The 11,558-nt window shown below is 37.0% G+C and overlaps 3 protein-coding genes, 1 long non-coding RNA gene and 1 pseudogene across 5 annotated transcripts in view; 1 reads left to right on the forward strand and 4 right to left on the reverse strand.

Moving 5' to 3' along the window:
• On the reverse strand, positions 1 to 532 carry LOC109132200. The gene is made up of 3 exons (XR_002037468.1): positions 400 to 532; positions 257 to 298; positions 1 to 80 (listed from the first exon to the last, which is right to left on the reverse strand). It is a non-coding gene; the product is annotated as an uncharacterized LOC109132200 (long non-coding RNA).
• Positions 1 to 4,460, reverse strand: part of LOC104769521 (ADP-ribosylation factor GTPase-activating protein AGD4-like) — a 12,220-nt gene extending 7,760 nt beyond the window's left edge. Inside the window, exons 1-12 of the mRNA XM_010493751.2 lie at positions 4,333 to 4,460; positions 4,108 to 4,184; positions 3,681 to 3,781; positions 3,012 to 3,082; positions 2,625 to 2,687; positions 2,449 to 2,493; positions 2,198 to 2,263; positions 1,956 to 2,003; positions 1,771 to 1,866; positions 1,628 to 1,669; positions 1,245 to 1,451; positions 735 to 860 (exon numbers count right to left, since the gene is read on the reverse strand). Of these exons, the coding sequence (XP_010492053.1) occupies positions 735 to 860; positions 1,245 to 1,451; positions 1,628 to 1,669; positions 1,771 to 1,866; positions 1,956 to 2,003; positions 2,198 to 2,263; positions 2,449 to 2,493; positions 2,625 to 2,687; positions 3,012 to 3,082; positions 3,681 to 3,781; positions 4,108 to 4,184; positions 4,333 to 4,380 (990 nt within the window). The 5' untranslated portion in view covers positions 4,381 to 4,460. The remainder of the gene's footprint in view (positions 1 to 734; positions 861 to 1,244; positions 1,452 to 1,627; positions 1,670 to 1,770; positions 1,867 to 1,955; positions 2,004 to 2,197; positions 2,264 to 2,448; positions 2,494 to 2,624; positions 2,688 to 3,011; positions 3,083 to 3,680; positions 3,782 to 4,107; positions 4,185 to 4,332) is intronic.
• LOC104769511 (rac guanine nucleotide exchange factor JJ-like) lies at positions 4,496 to 6,211 on the reverse strand. Of its 2 annotated transcripts, XM_019243388.1 has the most exons (6): positions 5,980 to 6,211; positions 5,631 to 5,850; positions 5,389 to 5,516; positions 5,090 to 5,284; positions 4,731 to 4,953; positions 4,496 to 4,628 (listed from the first exon to the last, which is right to left on the reverse strand). In XM_019243388.1, exons 1-5 carry the CDS (start codon positions 6,154 to 6,156, stop codon positions 4,750 to 4,752), a joined length of 924 nt encoding a protein of 307 aa, XP_019098933.1. In that variant the 5' UTR covers positions 6,157 to 6,211; the 3' UTR covers positions 4,496 to 4,628; positions 4,731 to 4,749. The 2 variants fall into 2 exon arrangements, with proteins under 2 accessions (XP_019098933.1, XP_010492043.1); XM_010493741.2 differs by lacking the exon at positions 4,496 to 4,628 and having other exon boundaries at positions 4,642 to 4,953.
• On the reverse strand, positions 6,429 to 7,687 carry LOC104778668 (annotated as a pseudogene).
• On the forward strand, positions 8,685 to 9,243 carry LOC104769541 (uncharacterized protein At4g04775-like). The gene is made up of 2 exons (XM_010493774.1): positions 8,685 to 8,770; positions 8,849 to 9,243. The coding sequence occupies exons 1-2, from the start codon at positions 8,696 to 8,698 to the stop codon at positions 9,125 to 9,127; spliced, it is 354 nt and encodes a 117-aa protein (XP_010492076.1). The 5' UTR covers positions 8,685 to 8,695; the 3' UTR covers positions 9,128 to 9,243.

Below are 11,558 nucleotides of genomic sequence, written 5' to 3' on the forward strand. Positions count from 1 at the left end.
CTGAATTCTTGAATGCGTCTTGCTAGTCGATCTTGTTCAATCTTAGACTGTTCTTTTGATTGTTGAGCAAATGTTAATATCTGTAAGAAGAACAATCACAAGTCAGCACGAATGGATTTCAAGACCTCAATGTATCTAACCTAACAATATACATCCCCCATTTGCAAATTCAAATTGCCTCTGGAAACTATAGAAGCTCACGATTTGTCCTGCCCACCTAAAATATTGAGACATCAAGTTGAGTACAAGTTTGTACCTGATGAATAAATGGTTCCAGTTGATTCAACAAGTCATATCCCTGAAACACAAAGAGATCAAATTAAGGGCCACAATCACAAATGTCAAACTTAGTCGGGTCTTACATGGTAAATATTCAAAATGGAAAATTAGATATCTTACAAGTTTAAAATATCTCAGATGGGCATCCATAATTGCACTTATGGATTCTAAAAACTCATACTTCTTTTTAGCTTCAATAGTCATCAATGAATTTACCTGCATTCTTCAACCAATGCAAAAATTTACTTCAAAGTAGATATGTCGAAAGTAAATAANTATTGTCCCACTATTTCATAACAAATGAATTATTCATTTCAGGGGAAAAGAAGGATTCATGAAACAATCAGTGAGATTTACGAAATGTAACAATTAGCATGTAGAACGAATGACCAAATTGGAAAGACCTTATGGACGTCTCTCATGGAAATGAGGCAGGAAAAAGAGTGCGTACGTACCATTGATTTATTACCATTACTTCTATAATAGTACATAGAACCATGACTATCAAGGACAAAAAACTTTCTTTTCCAATCAGTTCTCAAACTTGATGAACGCTTTAATAAATAACCCTGTTTAATTACCTGCATCGTACAAAAAGGAACTCTGTAAGACAATAACAAATTCAGCTGGGCTGGGAATTTTAGTGTCAAATAATAATTAAAAAACGAGTCTCTATATGTTGTATAATCACACTGGCGCACAAGAGGCTAGGAATTTTTTTGTAAGCGCTATAAGGTAACTGACACAGACAGTAAAAGACAGAAACATGCAAGAGTTAAGCATCTAAATCCAGTATAAGGACAGTTCCATCTTCTTAACACTCATATCCTACCTTAACCTATCCCCCTCTGGTGAGAAGAAAACACTTATAAAACACTTTCATGAGAACAAAGCAAACACAAAAGAGCTATGGGAAACAAAATGCAAAACATAAATTGCGCAAGAATGAAATCAGAAACGCGTACTTCCTTGTCTGCTGTTAAACTTGTTTCGGTATTTTTATAAGGGATGGTTCCACCAACACGGTTTCCGTTAACACCAGAGGGTTCTGCGTTAGCGGCTAGCTGTTGGCTGTCTAATTCAGATTGTGTCCTGAATTCTTGAATGCGTCTTGCTAGTCGATCTTGTTCAATCTTAGACTGTTCTTTTGATTGTTGAGCAAATGTTAATATCTGTAAGAAGAACAATCACAAGTCAGCACGAATGGATTTCAAGACCTCAATGTATCTAACCTAACAATATACATCCCCCATTTGCAAATTCAAATTGCCTCTGGAAACTATAGAAGCTCACGATTTGTCCTGCCCACCTAAAATATTGAGACATCAAGTTGAGTACAAGTTTGTACCTGATGAATAAATGGTTCCAGTTGATTCAACAAGTCATATCCCTGAAACACAAAGAGATCAAATTAAGGGCCACAATCACAAATGTCAAACTTAGTCGGGTCTTACATGGTAAATATTCAAAATGGAAAATTAGATATCTTACAAGTTTAAAATATCTCAGATGGGCATCCATAATTGCACTTATGGATTCTAAAAACTCATACTTCTTTTTAGCTTCAATAGTCATCAATGAATTTACCTGCATTCTTCAACCAATGCAAAAATTTACTTCAAAGTAGATATGTCGAAAGTAAATAACAATGGCTTCGGTTACTAGAATCAGCATACTAGATTGAAACGGCTCTTCTCAAATGTTGACTTTGAGTTCTCCAGATCCTGTCATTCAAATATGACGGCACAGGTAAGTTAACATGCTGGGGGAAAAAAGCACACCGCATGGTAAATAAATTAAGAAACGACAACATCTACTTATTATATATGTGCTTAGGCGCGATTTTTGGCTTCACTTTTTCTTAGTAGCCACGAACAGAAACAAACAAAAAGATATACATAAGAATCAAATGTTCTACCTCTTCCAACTCTGCAACAATTTCTCCTTTTGTATTCTTCTTTAAAGACACAAACTTCTCACGCGACTACAAGCAGATAAGAAAACTCATCACACCAGTTCAGATGAAGAATATCATGCAATGTTTAAGTTCTGTGCATTATTGTGGTGGCAACACCAACCTACAAAACAGATTTTAATTAGGCGAAGAAAACGTGCGTACAACTGCAAGCACAAGAAATTAAGAGAGCTATAGACTCTATAACCATGTACCTGATCGTACGAATGAGCAGCTTTATCAAATCGATGCCGAGACTCCTACAAAGGGTAGAAACGGCATAGGGTTGATTACTGATTAGAATGTGACCGGAATAGTTTTCGATATGTAGTTGTGGTGCAAGACTAAGAAATTATTGATCAAAGTCAGACTAAGAAGAGAAAACGAATACCTTAGCTTCTTGTAGATCAACATTAATAAAGTTCATCAACCTCTCAAGCAACACATGCTCCACCTAGAAATTTTTTCCCATAAAGTACCACAACTGTTATATAAAGAGTTAAGGCATTTGCACTAAAATCAACTACATATTTGGCATTTTAAACAAACTATTCTACTTTTACATCCCCCCTTTCCACAGAGTTAATTAGTAAGTTAGTAACTCAAACAAATATTTTCAGGCAAAATATCAAGATACGAATCCTTGAATCAACAAAGACCACTACACTAACCAAATCTTCATTTAAAGTACCAAACAAAAATATGCTCTCAATGATGATAGGCATCTGTTAGTCTTTGCTGGCATTTATTATTTGTTCACAAGATACAGTGAGCATACCTGTGAGCAAAGAAACTCCTTATAAGAAGAAAGCTCTCGAAGAGTATTTATGAATTTGGATATCACTGGACCTGGTGTCATTTAAAAGATTAACAATCAAATAGGTTAGAAACAAGACATTTAAAGTTCTTAGAAATTCTAGAACGTAGGTTACAAAAGCCAATGATGAGAACAAACATAACTTAGATGATGTATTAAGCTAAGAAGAAATATATCATAAGCCAAGTAAGAGCGGCTTCAGTAGACTCTGTCTTAGTAAACAAAATCAATCTACTTAACTTGCTAACAATCAATAATAAGAAACATGATAGTCTATGAAAGCTAAAAATCCCATTCTTTACGATATCACGTTAAGGCAACCACATGCTAGAAGTTCTGAAAGCTTCCAGAAATCTTGAACTAACATACCTTGGTGAATAATTTCCTATTTGTTTAGATGTCCAATAAGGTACACTCAACTAAGAAACACAGTAAGGCTCAACTTCACTACTAAAATTGTGTTACGTGTTGAATAGTTTAATCCCACGAGAATATAATCCATAGCAACCAGAGAATATTTGCATCACTCAGTCACTTATCACTAATGAAAGGAATAAATCATAGGCAGATAGATAGACTCATAATTCATCAAAATAGCAAAAACACAGAGTTGAATGCAAAATCAGTAACCTCCAATTGAAAGACCGATAGGATCATCATGCCCAGCACCAAATGCTTCCAGACAATCTGCAAAGGCACTTTCTCCTTTGGATGCCTCTCCCAAACTTGCCCTACAAAAAGAAAAGTAATGCAATACATGTCAGGCACTGATAACACGCCTGGCCACGTAGATACAAACGACAAAAGTGGAGTAGCAACAAAATAATGCGATGCCAGAAAATTTTGAATTGGAAAAGAAAGCAAGTCATAAAGCCAACAACATACAATAATCGAAGATTTACATGAAAATGGAAAAACAGTATTTGCCAATTACGAGAAGAGACAAAATGGTACCAAAAAATCCAACTTCCACTTTGAGAAAATGTTCTTGACATCTTATTTATGTCCACAGAAAGATTAAAAGAAGGTAGAAAGAAAAGGGTAGATATTGACATACATAAACTTCTTAACACCTTTGTGTAGCTTCTGACAACGATCTTTAAGCTCATCAGCTGTCCCCTCCAATGAACAAACCTGATTGAATCAATGAGAAAGAGAGGCAAGACAACAATTTAGGTGATAAAGTCACACAATTTATANAAAAAAAAAAAAAAAAAAAAAAAATCTCTGAATTTTGGAATCCCCAGAAGGTAATAATTAATTATACACAAAAGCTTTGTACCTGTTTCTGAAACATTGGGGAATCCTCGAGATTGATAAAGGTCGCCATTGGTGAAACAAAAAATAAAGGAAGAAACTTTGAGACCAAAGAGTGAAGATTCGACTCGACCGGAGAAGTGAGTCGAGAAGTGGTTCGAAGATGGGATCTGGCGAGATCCAGAGGCGTTTTCTCAGTTGGTGATGATGAATGATGGTGAATTGGTGATAGTGATTTCTTTAGAAATTAGCTAGAAGAATTCACAACTATTTCATATTTTTCAAATATACCCCTCTTCTTCGTATCTTTATTTTTAAAACCTATTTTTATGTGTGCCATTAAAATTTGGAACTCTTTATTATTAGAGAGATTGTTACGGGAATTTTTGTTTGAAATACTGTATAGTGTTAATTAGACGTTACATTACTATAAGTCAATAAACTATGTGATTATTGTCTCTAAACAAGTCCTTTCATGTGAAATGGTTTCCAAAGCTTTCTGCTTTCTGATGTGAATCCGATCTAACATCTTTCTCATAGACTTGATCTCATTCTCTGTCTCTTTTATCTTTCTTTCCCTTGACTCGATCTTCTTTCTTCTTTTCAATACCTTTTTCCTCTTTTCTTCATCTTTTGCCTCCATAGCCTTATAATTTACAGAAAGTAATGGATAGATCAGAACTAAACCGAATTAACTTTGGTTCTAATATGTGTTAGAATCATAACCAGACTTCTTTTTTTTCAAACACATACAAATTTGGAATTAAGAAACCCGGTCAGACCTTGATCTGGTTGCGTAAGTCCTTTGTAGAAGGTAATAATTTCCATAGAGAGGCTTTAGAAGGAGCATTTACAAACACTTGATCTCTCTCACATTCAAGTTCCCTTAGCTTTCTCTCATATGTTTCTTCATCCATTGTGCTCGTGCTTGTGCTATTCAAATATGGCCATTTCATTGAACAATATAACTTCCTCATCTGTTCTACGAAAAAAAAAACACATTAATCACAACCCACACTTCAATTTTGAATCACAATTCTAATGTATAGAATATCAAATATAAAAGGTTACAATACTTAACTTGTTCTTTAACTTGTGCAAGCGAAATAACAGGTTCTGTATCCTTATTTGGATTCAGCATCTTAAGAAGGCGTCTGTCACTATCCATGCAATGCGCCTTAGCTTGTGTAACATCTGATGCTTTAGGTTCTGTAACATATATAGTAAAATAATTAAAATGCATATGTATGTTTAACATTTTGAGATCAATAATCATAGATCAAAACAGAGGATATATATGTGTAATAAGGGTTATTAGCTAGCGGTTTCTATCATGGATATTAATTTCTCGTTCCCCGGACGAAAATGATATAACAGCCGCCGCCTTTTTGCCACGATACGCGTTATTAGTAAAAGTTAGTTTGTCTAGCTCCATCTTCTTAGGGCAATTCGGAAAGTTCACCATCAGCCTGTCATCCTCGATGACTCTCCATCTATGATGCAAATTGTTTTCTAGTCCTGAGATGTCCTGTTCACGAACAAGCTGTGCTTGGGAGTAACATTCACCAGTTTAGTTAATTCGATCCGCAATAATATTAGATATATAGCAATGTATATGTGTAGTCACTAGTCAGAGAGAGAGATAAATTAAAGATTAACACAACAAACATACTATTTTCTTTATGAGTTGTTTCTCGATCTGAAACATTTGTTGTCGCATCTCCTCTACCATCTTCTCATTCACTTCTATTGACTTTTCATAGTGATATCGACTCTTCTTGAGTCCAACAATATATTGATGTCCTACATTTCGACTAGCTTTTATCCTTCCAGTATATGCCACCTCCATAGCTATAGCCTCAAGAAATATAAAGAATAGAAGAAAAGTGGAAAGACAGTTTAGATAAAGGTTTACAAATGGAAGACAGTTGCTTACTTGTGTCTCTCTATCCAATTTTAAAATTCTCTTATTCAGAACTTGGTTTGCACTCCAAGAAAGTTGACCATTTTGCCACTTTTTTATTGTTTTCTTAGTTTAATTCAGCCACTCACCTAACTTAAAGTATTGTTTGGTCAATAATTGTGTTTATATTTTGGAAAGAAATATTGAATAAGTCTTAATTAAAGTCCAAATAAATATGGAGCAATATTCATGAGAGGCTCGAGGGTGCTCACATGAAACTTCCTCCCGAATAGAAAACACACATTCGTCACCTCACCCTCGTAGCTACAAATCAACCCGAGCCGTATCCTATCCATAAACCCGACCCGGATATCCTTCCTCACGAACCTCGCTGTGACCCACCTCTCGACCAATCCACCCACGTCACGGTCCGGTTCCAGTTCATCTTCGGACATATCTTGTTAACCAAGGTCGGAATATAATGCTCGTCGATGTAGCACGGCGGCCGACAGTGATCCTTAAAAACGCCGTAGTACCGGCGGTCGGAGACAATCTCGGCGGCGACTCTACGGGAGACCTCGAACCAGTGGTTTTCTTTCCGCCAATCGGAGAGCGACACGTGTGGAAGCATATTGGGTGTGTAACGGCCTCGTTCCATGGGCCTTGGGTCGTCGAACGAACCTAGGAAAGAGCGTGTGGAGCGCGTTAGGTTAGTGTAGACTGTGGTGAAGTTGAGTAGAGGGATGCAAGTCTCTGAGAGGAGGATGAAGCGTGCGCTGGAAGGTTCTAGAAACGCGTGAGATAAAAGACGCTTCTCTGCGTCCATCATCGACGATTTCCCCCATTCAACTGCCTACACAATTATACATTCTCAAACTATCTCAATATTGCAAGCCAATTAACAAGGCAACAAAACCTAATTAAGGAATGTAATTAAATACATATAATCATACCTTGCTTGGGTTGCGTTTCTTGTAAAACACTGAAGATTGGGGCGGCTCCTCAGTGAACTCTGGTGAGGTATGTACATAAATGGAAGAAAACCCTTCGTGTCCTTTGAAGAACATTTCCCAAAGAGGGGACAAGGGGCAAATTCCACCTTGTCAAAAACATGAACGCAACTTTTGGATGAGTTCCGTTGATGATGGCGCTGAGTGGCGCCATAGCTGCTCGCCGCATCAGCTCCTCGTCTGTAGTATCACTACTAGAGCTGCGAGGAGAAGGAGAAGGAGGATGAGAGCGAGGAGAAGTTAGTGGATTTAAAGAGAGAGTGTGATGTTCTTCGACCAAGAAGAGTGATGTTTGGAGACGTTGGTTAAGGTAAAGAGCGAGGAGGATGACGAGAGAGGAGACGGAGGTGAAGAAGACCACGGTGCCGAGGATGTGCACGTATCGGAGACTGATCGGTTCTTTTTTCATCCGTAAGTTGAGTGCTTTGACAACGGTTGCGATCTTTTGCTTCTTCATTTTTAGTTTTGCGTATATTAATTAATTAATTTTACTCTTCGTTCTTGGCTTTGCTCTAGGTACGTCGTTTACTTAAAGTCCTCTTTTCATTCGTGTGTGTATTACTAGCTGTGCGTATATATATGTCTTGTGCCTACGAATGTTTGTGTGTGAAAACTGAAAAAGTAGTGCTTAGTACAATTTTAAATAAGATTAACCGTTTTGGCCACAAAATAGGCATATAATAGAGGTCGATCGAAAGTTTCCACAATTAATATTATGTTGATTGCGGTGAATAATAGAATACAACATATATTAAGATGTTATCTAAAAAACAAGGAAAAGTGTTTCAAACTCAGGATTATATATCTTCCTAAACCTAGCTAGGCAGCATGATCATGTTTGTGTGATGCATGCGTAGTGTGAGATGAAACTATATATATATATATATATATATTTGAACAAAAGTGAGATGAAACTATATATGCATGAGAATTGTGGGTTTTAGTGAAACGTGATTTTCTGACTTGTCAAGTAAAAAAGAAGAAGATGTTAAAGAGCATGAATTTTGCGGCAATGTTAAAGCATTGTTATGGGCAGACGGTCTATTTCCCCATAATAACTATCGTATCGAACCAGATAGAGTCCGTTCTTTACCCTCGGTCTATTTTTCCCCGAAATAAAAGTTCAAAATCAATTTCCCCCCGAGTCGAAAGTTCGAAAGCTATATCTCCCCGATTCTGGATTATAGCGGTATAATGTCTAAACCAGAGACCAAACCATATATGTCCCAAAAATAAACCAATTGTTGAACCAAATTCCTCCACCTACCCGACCCATTTATCATAAAACCCAGAATCAAAACCTAAAATCAATTTTCACTTCTTGCATAATCGATTCTTCTTATTGAATTTGCTTCTTCTTTCACGAGTTCGAGTATCACAATGAGTAATGTGTCAACAAATTCCACCGAATCAAGTTTCCGTGCAAGAGGAAGGGTTATCGGTCGCCAAAGAGATGTTGGTGCGGGGAAGGAATCATGGCTTTGACATCGAAGTCCGATTCGAATCCGTACCGGAGATATTATCGGTGTGGGTTTGCAGTAGCCAATAAGGTAACTGTTTTTTCTAATTTTGTGTATAACATTTGATTTGTTTTTCTAATTTTGTGTATAACATTTGGGTTGTTGTAGCTTAGAAACGATGAACACACATTTAAATGGGTTGATGAAGCTTTTGTCAATGAGATAGATACATTAGATGCAAAGACTGTTGAACTTGAGAAGCAGCTGAAAGATATCAGAACAGAGAGGTTTGAGTTGGAAAAGATGGTTTATGAGAAGATGGAGAAGGAGATATTTGAGAAGGTTGAAGATGCTTTGGATGAAGCCAAATCAAGCAATAAGAGAATGATGCTTATCATAGTATTCTTATGTATGATCATGATTGGTCTCAGTAAGCTACTAGGTTGAACAAGAGATTCAGTGTTGTTGTTAGTTTGTTGTTGTTAGTTTGTTGTTGCTATGAAGACAATTGTTGTTAGTTTGTTGTTGCTATTGTGGTAATGAGAATGAGAAGTTAAATTTCAGAATTATGATATTGATCATAGCCGTTCATAAAACATTCACCAAAATACATCACTAGCAAGTTTTAAGAAGAGACAAAAGAAAAAAGACATAGGGAATTACAAGTCTATGTGGTCGAAAATACATTAAGGCAACCACAAAATTAGAACCCTATTTCTACTTAGCTACTTGATTAAGCTTGAGTGAGTGAACCTTCACTTGGTTCCCCTTGACTTGGCTGCAAAAAAAAATTAAAACATTGTAACATTAGTAAACCAAAACAAACTCTATAAACTGAAACCATGAAAAGGAAAATACATTCACCTTGGCAAACTCTTTCTTGTGGAATCTAGAATTATGATTCGCTTCTCCACAAATGCCGCAATGCATGATTCTTTTCTTCTCCTTTGGTTTCTTCTTAGTTGGCGACTCATTGGCACCCTTCTTCCTCTTTTTGTCAGGCTTTTCTTCTTACCTTTATCTTGATCTTCATCATCTTCATTTTCATCATCTGGTATACACACATTAGGAGCATTTGTCTCAGGCCAAAACCTTGGACCTCTCTGTGGAACCAGGCCTTCGGTGTAGTTTCTTCTCCACATAGCTGTCCTGAACCATTGACAGACATAGTTCTCGGCTACAAGTGTTTTCTCGATGATGACTGCATAGGCATGTTCACATGGGATGCCACATATATGCCACTTCATGCAGGAACAAACCATCTTCTTAAGGCAGACTCTATGTTTATCTAAACCATGATGTACTTCATATGTTCCATTTGTGCTTGNAATCAAGTTTCCGTGCAAGAGGAAGGGTTATCGGTGTGCCAAAGAGATGTTGGTGCGGGGAAGGAATCATGGCTTTGACATCGAAGTCCGATTCGAATCCGTACCGGAGATATTATCGGTGTGGGTTTGCAGTAGCCAATAAGGTAACTGTTTTTTCTAATTTTGTGTATAACATTTGATTTGTTATTCTAATTTTGTGTATAACATTTGGGTTGTTGTNTTGAAATTACTTGTGTGAGAATAAGATTCTGCAGACCTTCTGGCAATCCCCACCATTGCAAGTCGTCTGATTGTCTCTAGCATAGCAATAAATGGTTTCTCCCTTGCCTTGTTAATGGAGCTGTTAAAAGACTCTGTGGGGTTATTATCAACATCTTCACAATAACTCCCAATCTTGTGGAATGCCCTACACCAGCTTTTTGGATTTGTCCTCATGACATCATTGTATACACCAGTATCATAACAGTAGATCCTCTCCAAGTGCCGCTTATAATCCGTCTCATTGTAAGACCAAGCCAAATCCCACAAAAGTGGCTTCATCCGAGTTTTATTTCCATGATGCTTCTTCAAGTTCCCGTAGATGTGTTGTACACACATTCGATGCTCCATCTTTGGTAATTCCAGCTGAACAGCTTTGATCAATCCCTACAAAATAAGAATAATCATTTAAAGGTACCATAAAAAATACACAATCAAAATCAGTTACAAACCATGATAATAATAATTTACCTTTTGCCTATCAGAGACCATAATGAAGCCGCCACCATCATTTAGTCCAAAGTCAGTCTTCAGCAACTTCATAAACCAAACCCAATTGTCGGTGTTCTCAAATTTTACAACCCCCCCATGCTATTGGATAAATACCATTGTTAGCATCTCTACCTAAAGCTACCAAAAGCTGTCCCTTGACCTTATTCTTTAGGAAGCAACCATCCATTCCTATTAAAGGCCTACAAGTCTCTTTCCATGTTCTTCTTATGTTGTCAAAACAAACATAGAACCTATTGAACATGTCTTTCCCTCCATCATCAGTCACACATTCAACCTCTACATGTGAATCCTTGTTAGATTCTAATATCTCAGCAGCATAATCTCTTAATNTTCATCATCTGGTATACACACATTAGGAGCATTTGTCTCAGGCCAAAACCTTGGACCTCTCTGTGGAACCAGGCCTTCGGTGTAGTTTCTTCTCCACATAGCTGTCCTGAACCATTGACAGACATAGTTCTCGGCTACAAGTGTTTTCTCGATGATGACTGCATAGGCATGTTCACATGGGATGCCACATATCTGCCACTTCATGCAGGAACAAACCATCTTCTTAAGGCAGACTCTATGTTTATCTAAACCATGATGTACTTCATATGTTCCATTTGTGCTTGAATAAACCTTCGACTCACACGCATACTTATGCTCTTTAGCTAGAAACAATGCAACATATGGAGTGCAGATCCCTGCAAACAAACAATGCAATCATTATTGTTTAAAATGAGACTTGTGTGAGAAACAATCAAACCATTGATAATACTAAAAATCATTGAAATTAC

Source organism: Camelina sativa, chromosome 3 (genome assembly GCF_000633955.1).
Source record: "Camelina sativa cultivar DH55 chromosome 3, Cs, whole genome shotgun sequence".
In the NCBI taxonomy this organism is placed as follows: domain Eukaryota; kingdom Viridiplantae; phylum Streptophyta; class Magnoliopsida; order Brassicales; family Brassicaceae; genus Camelina; species Camelina sativa.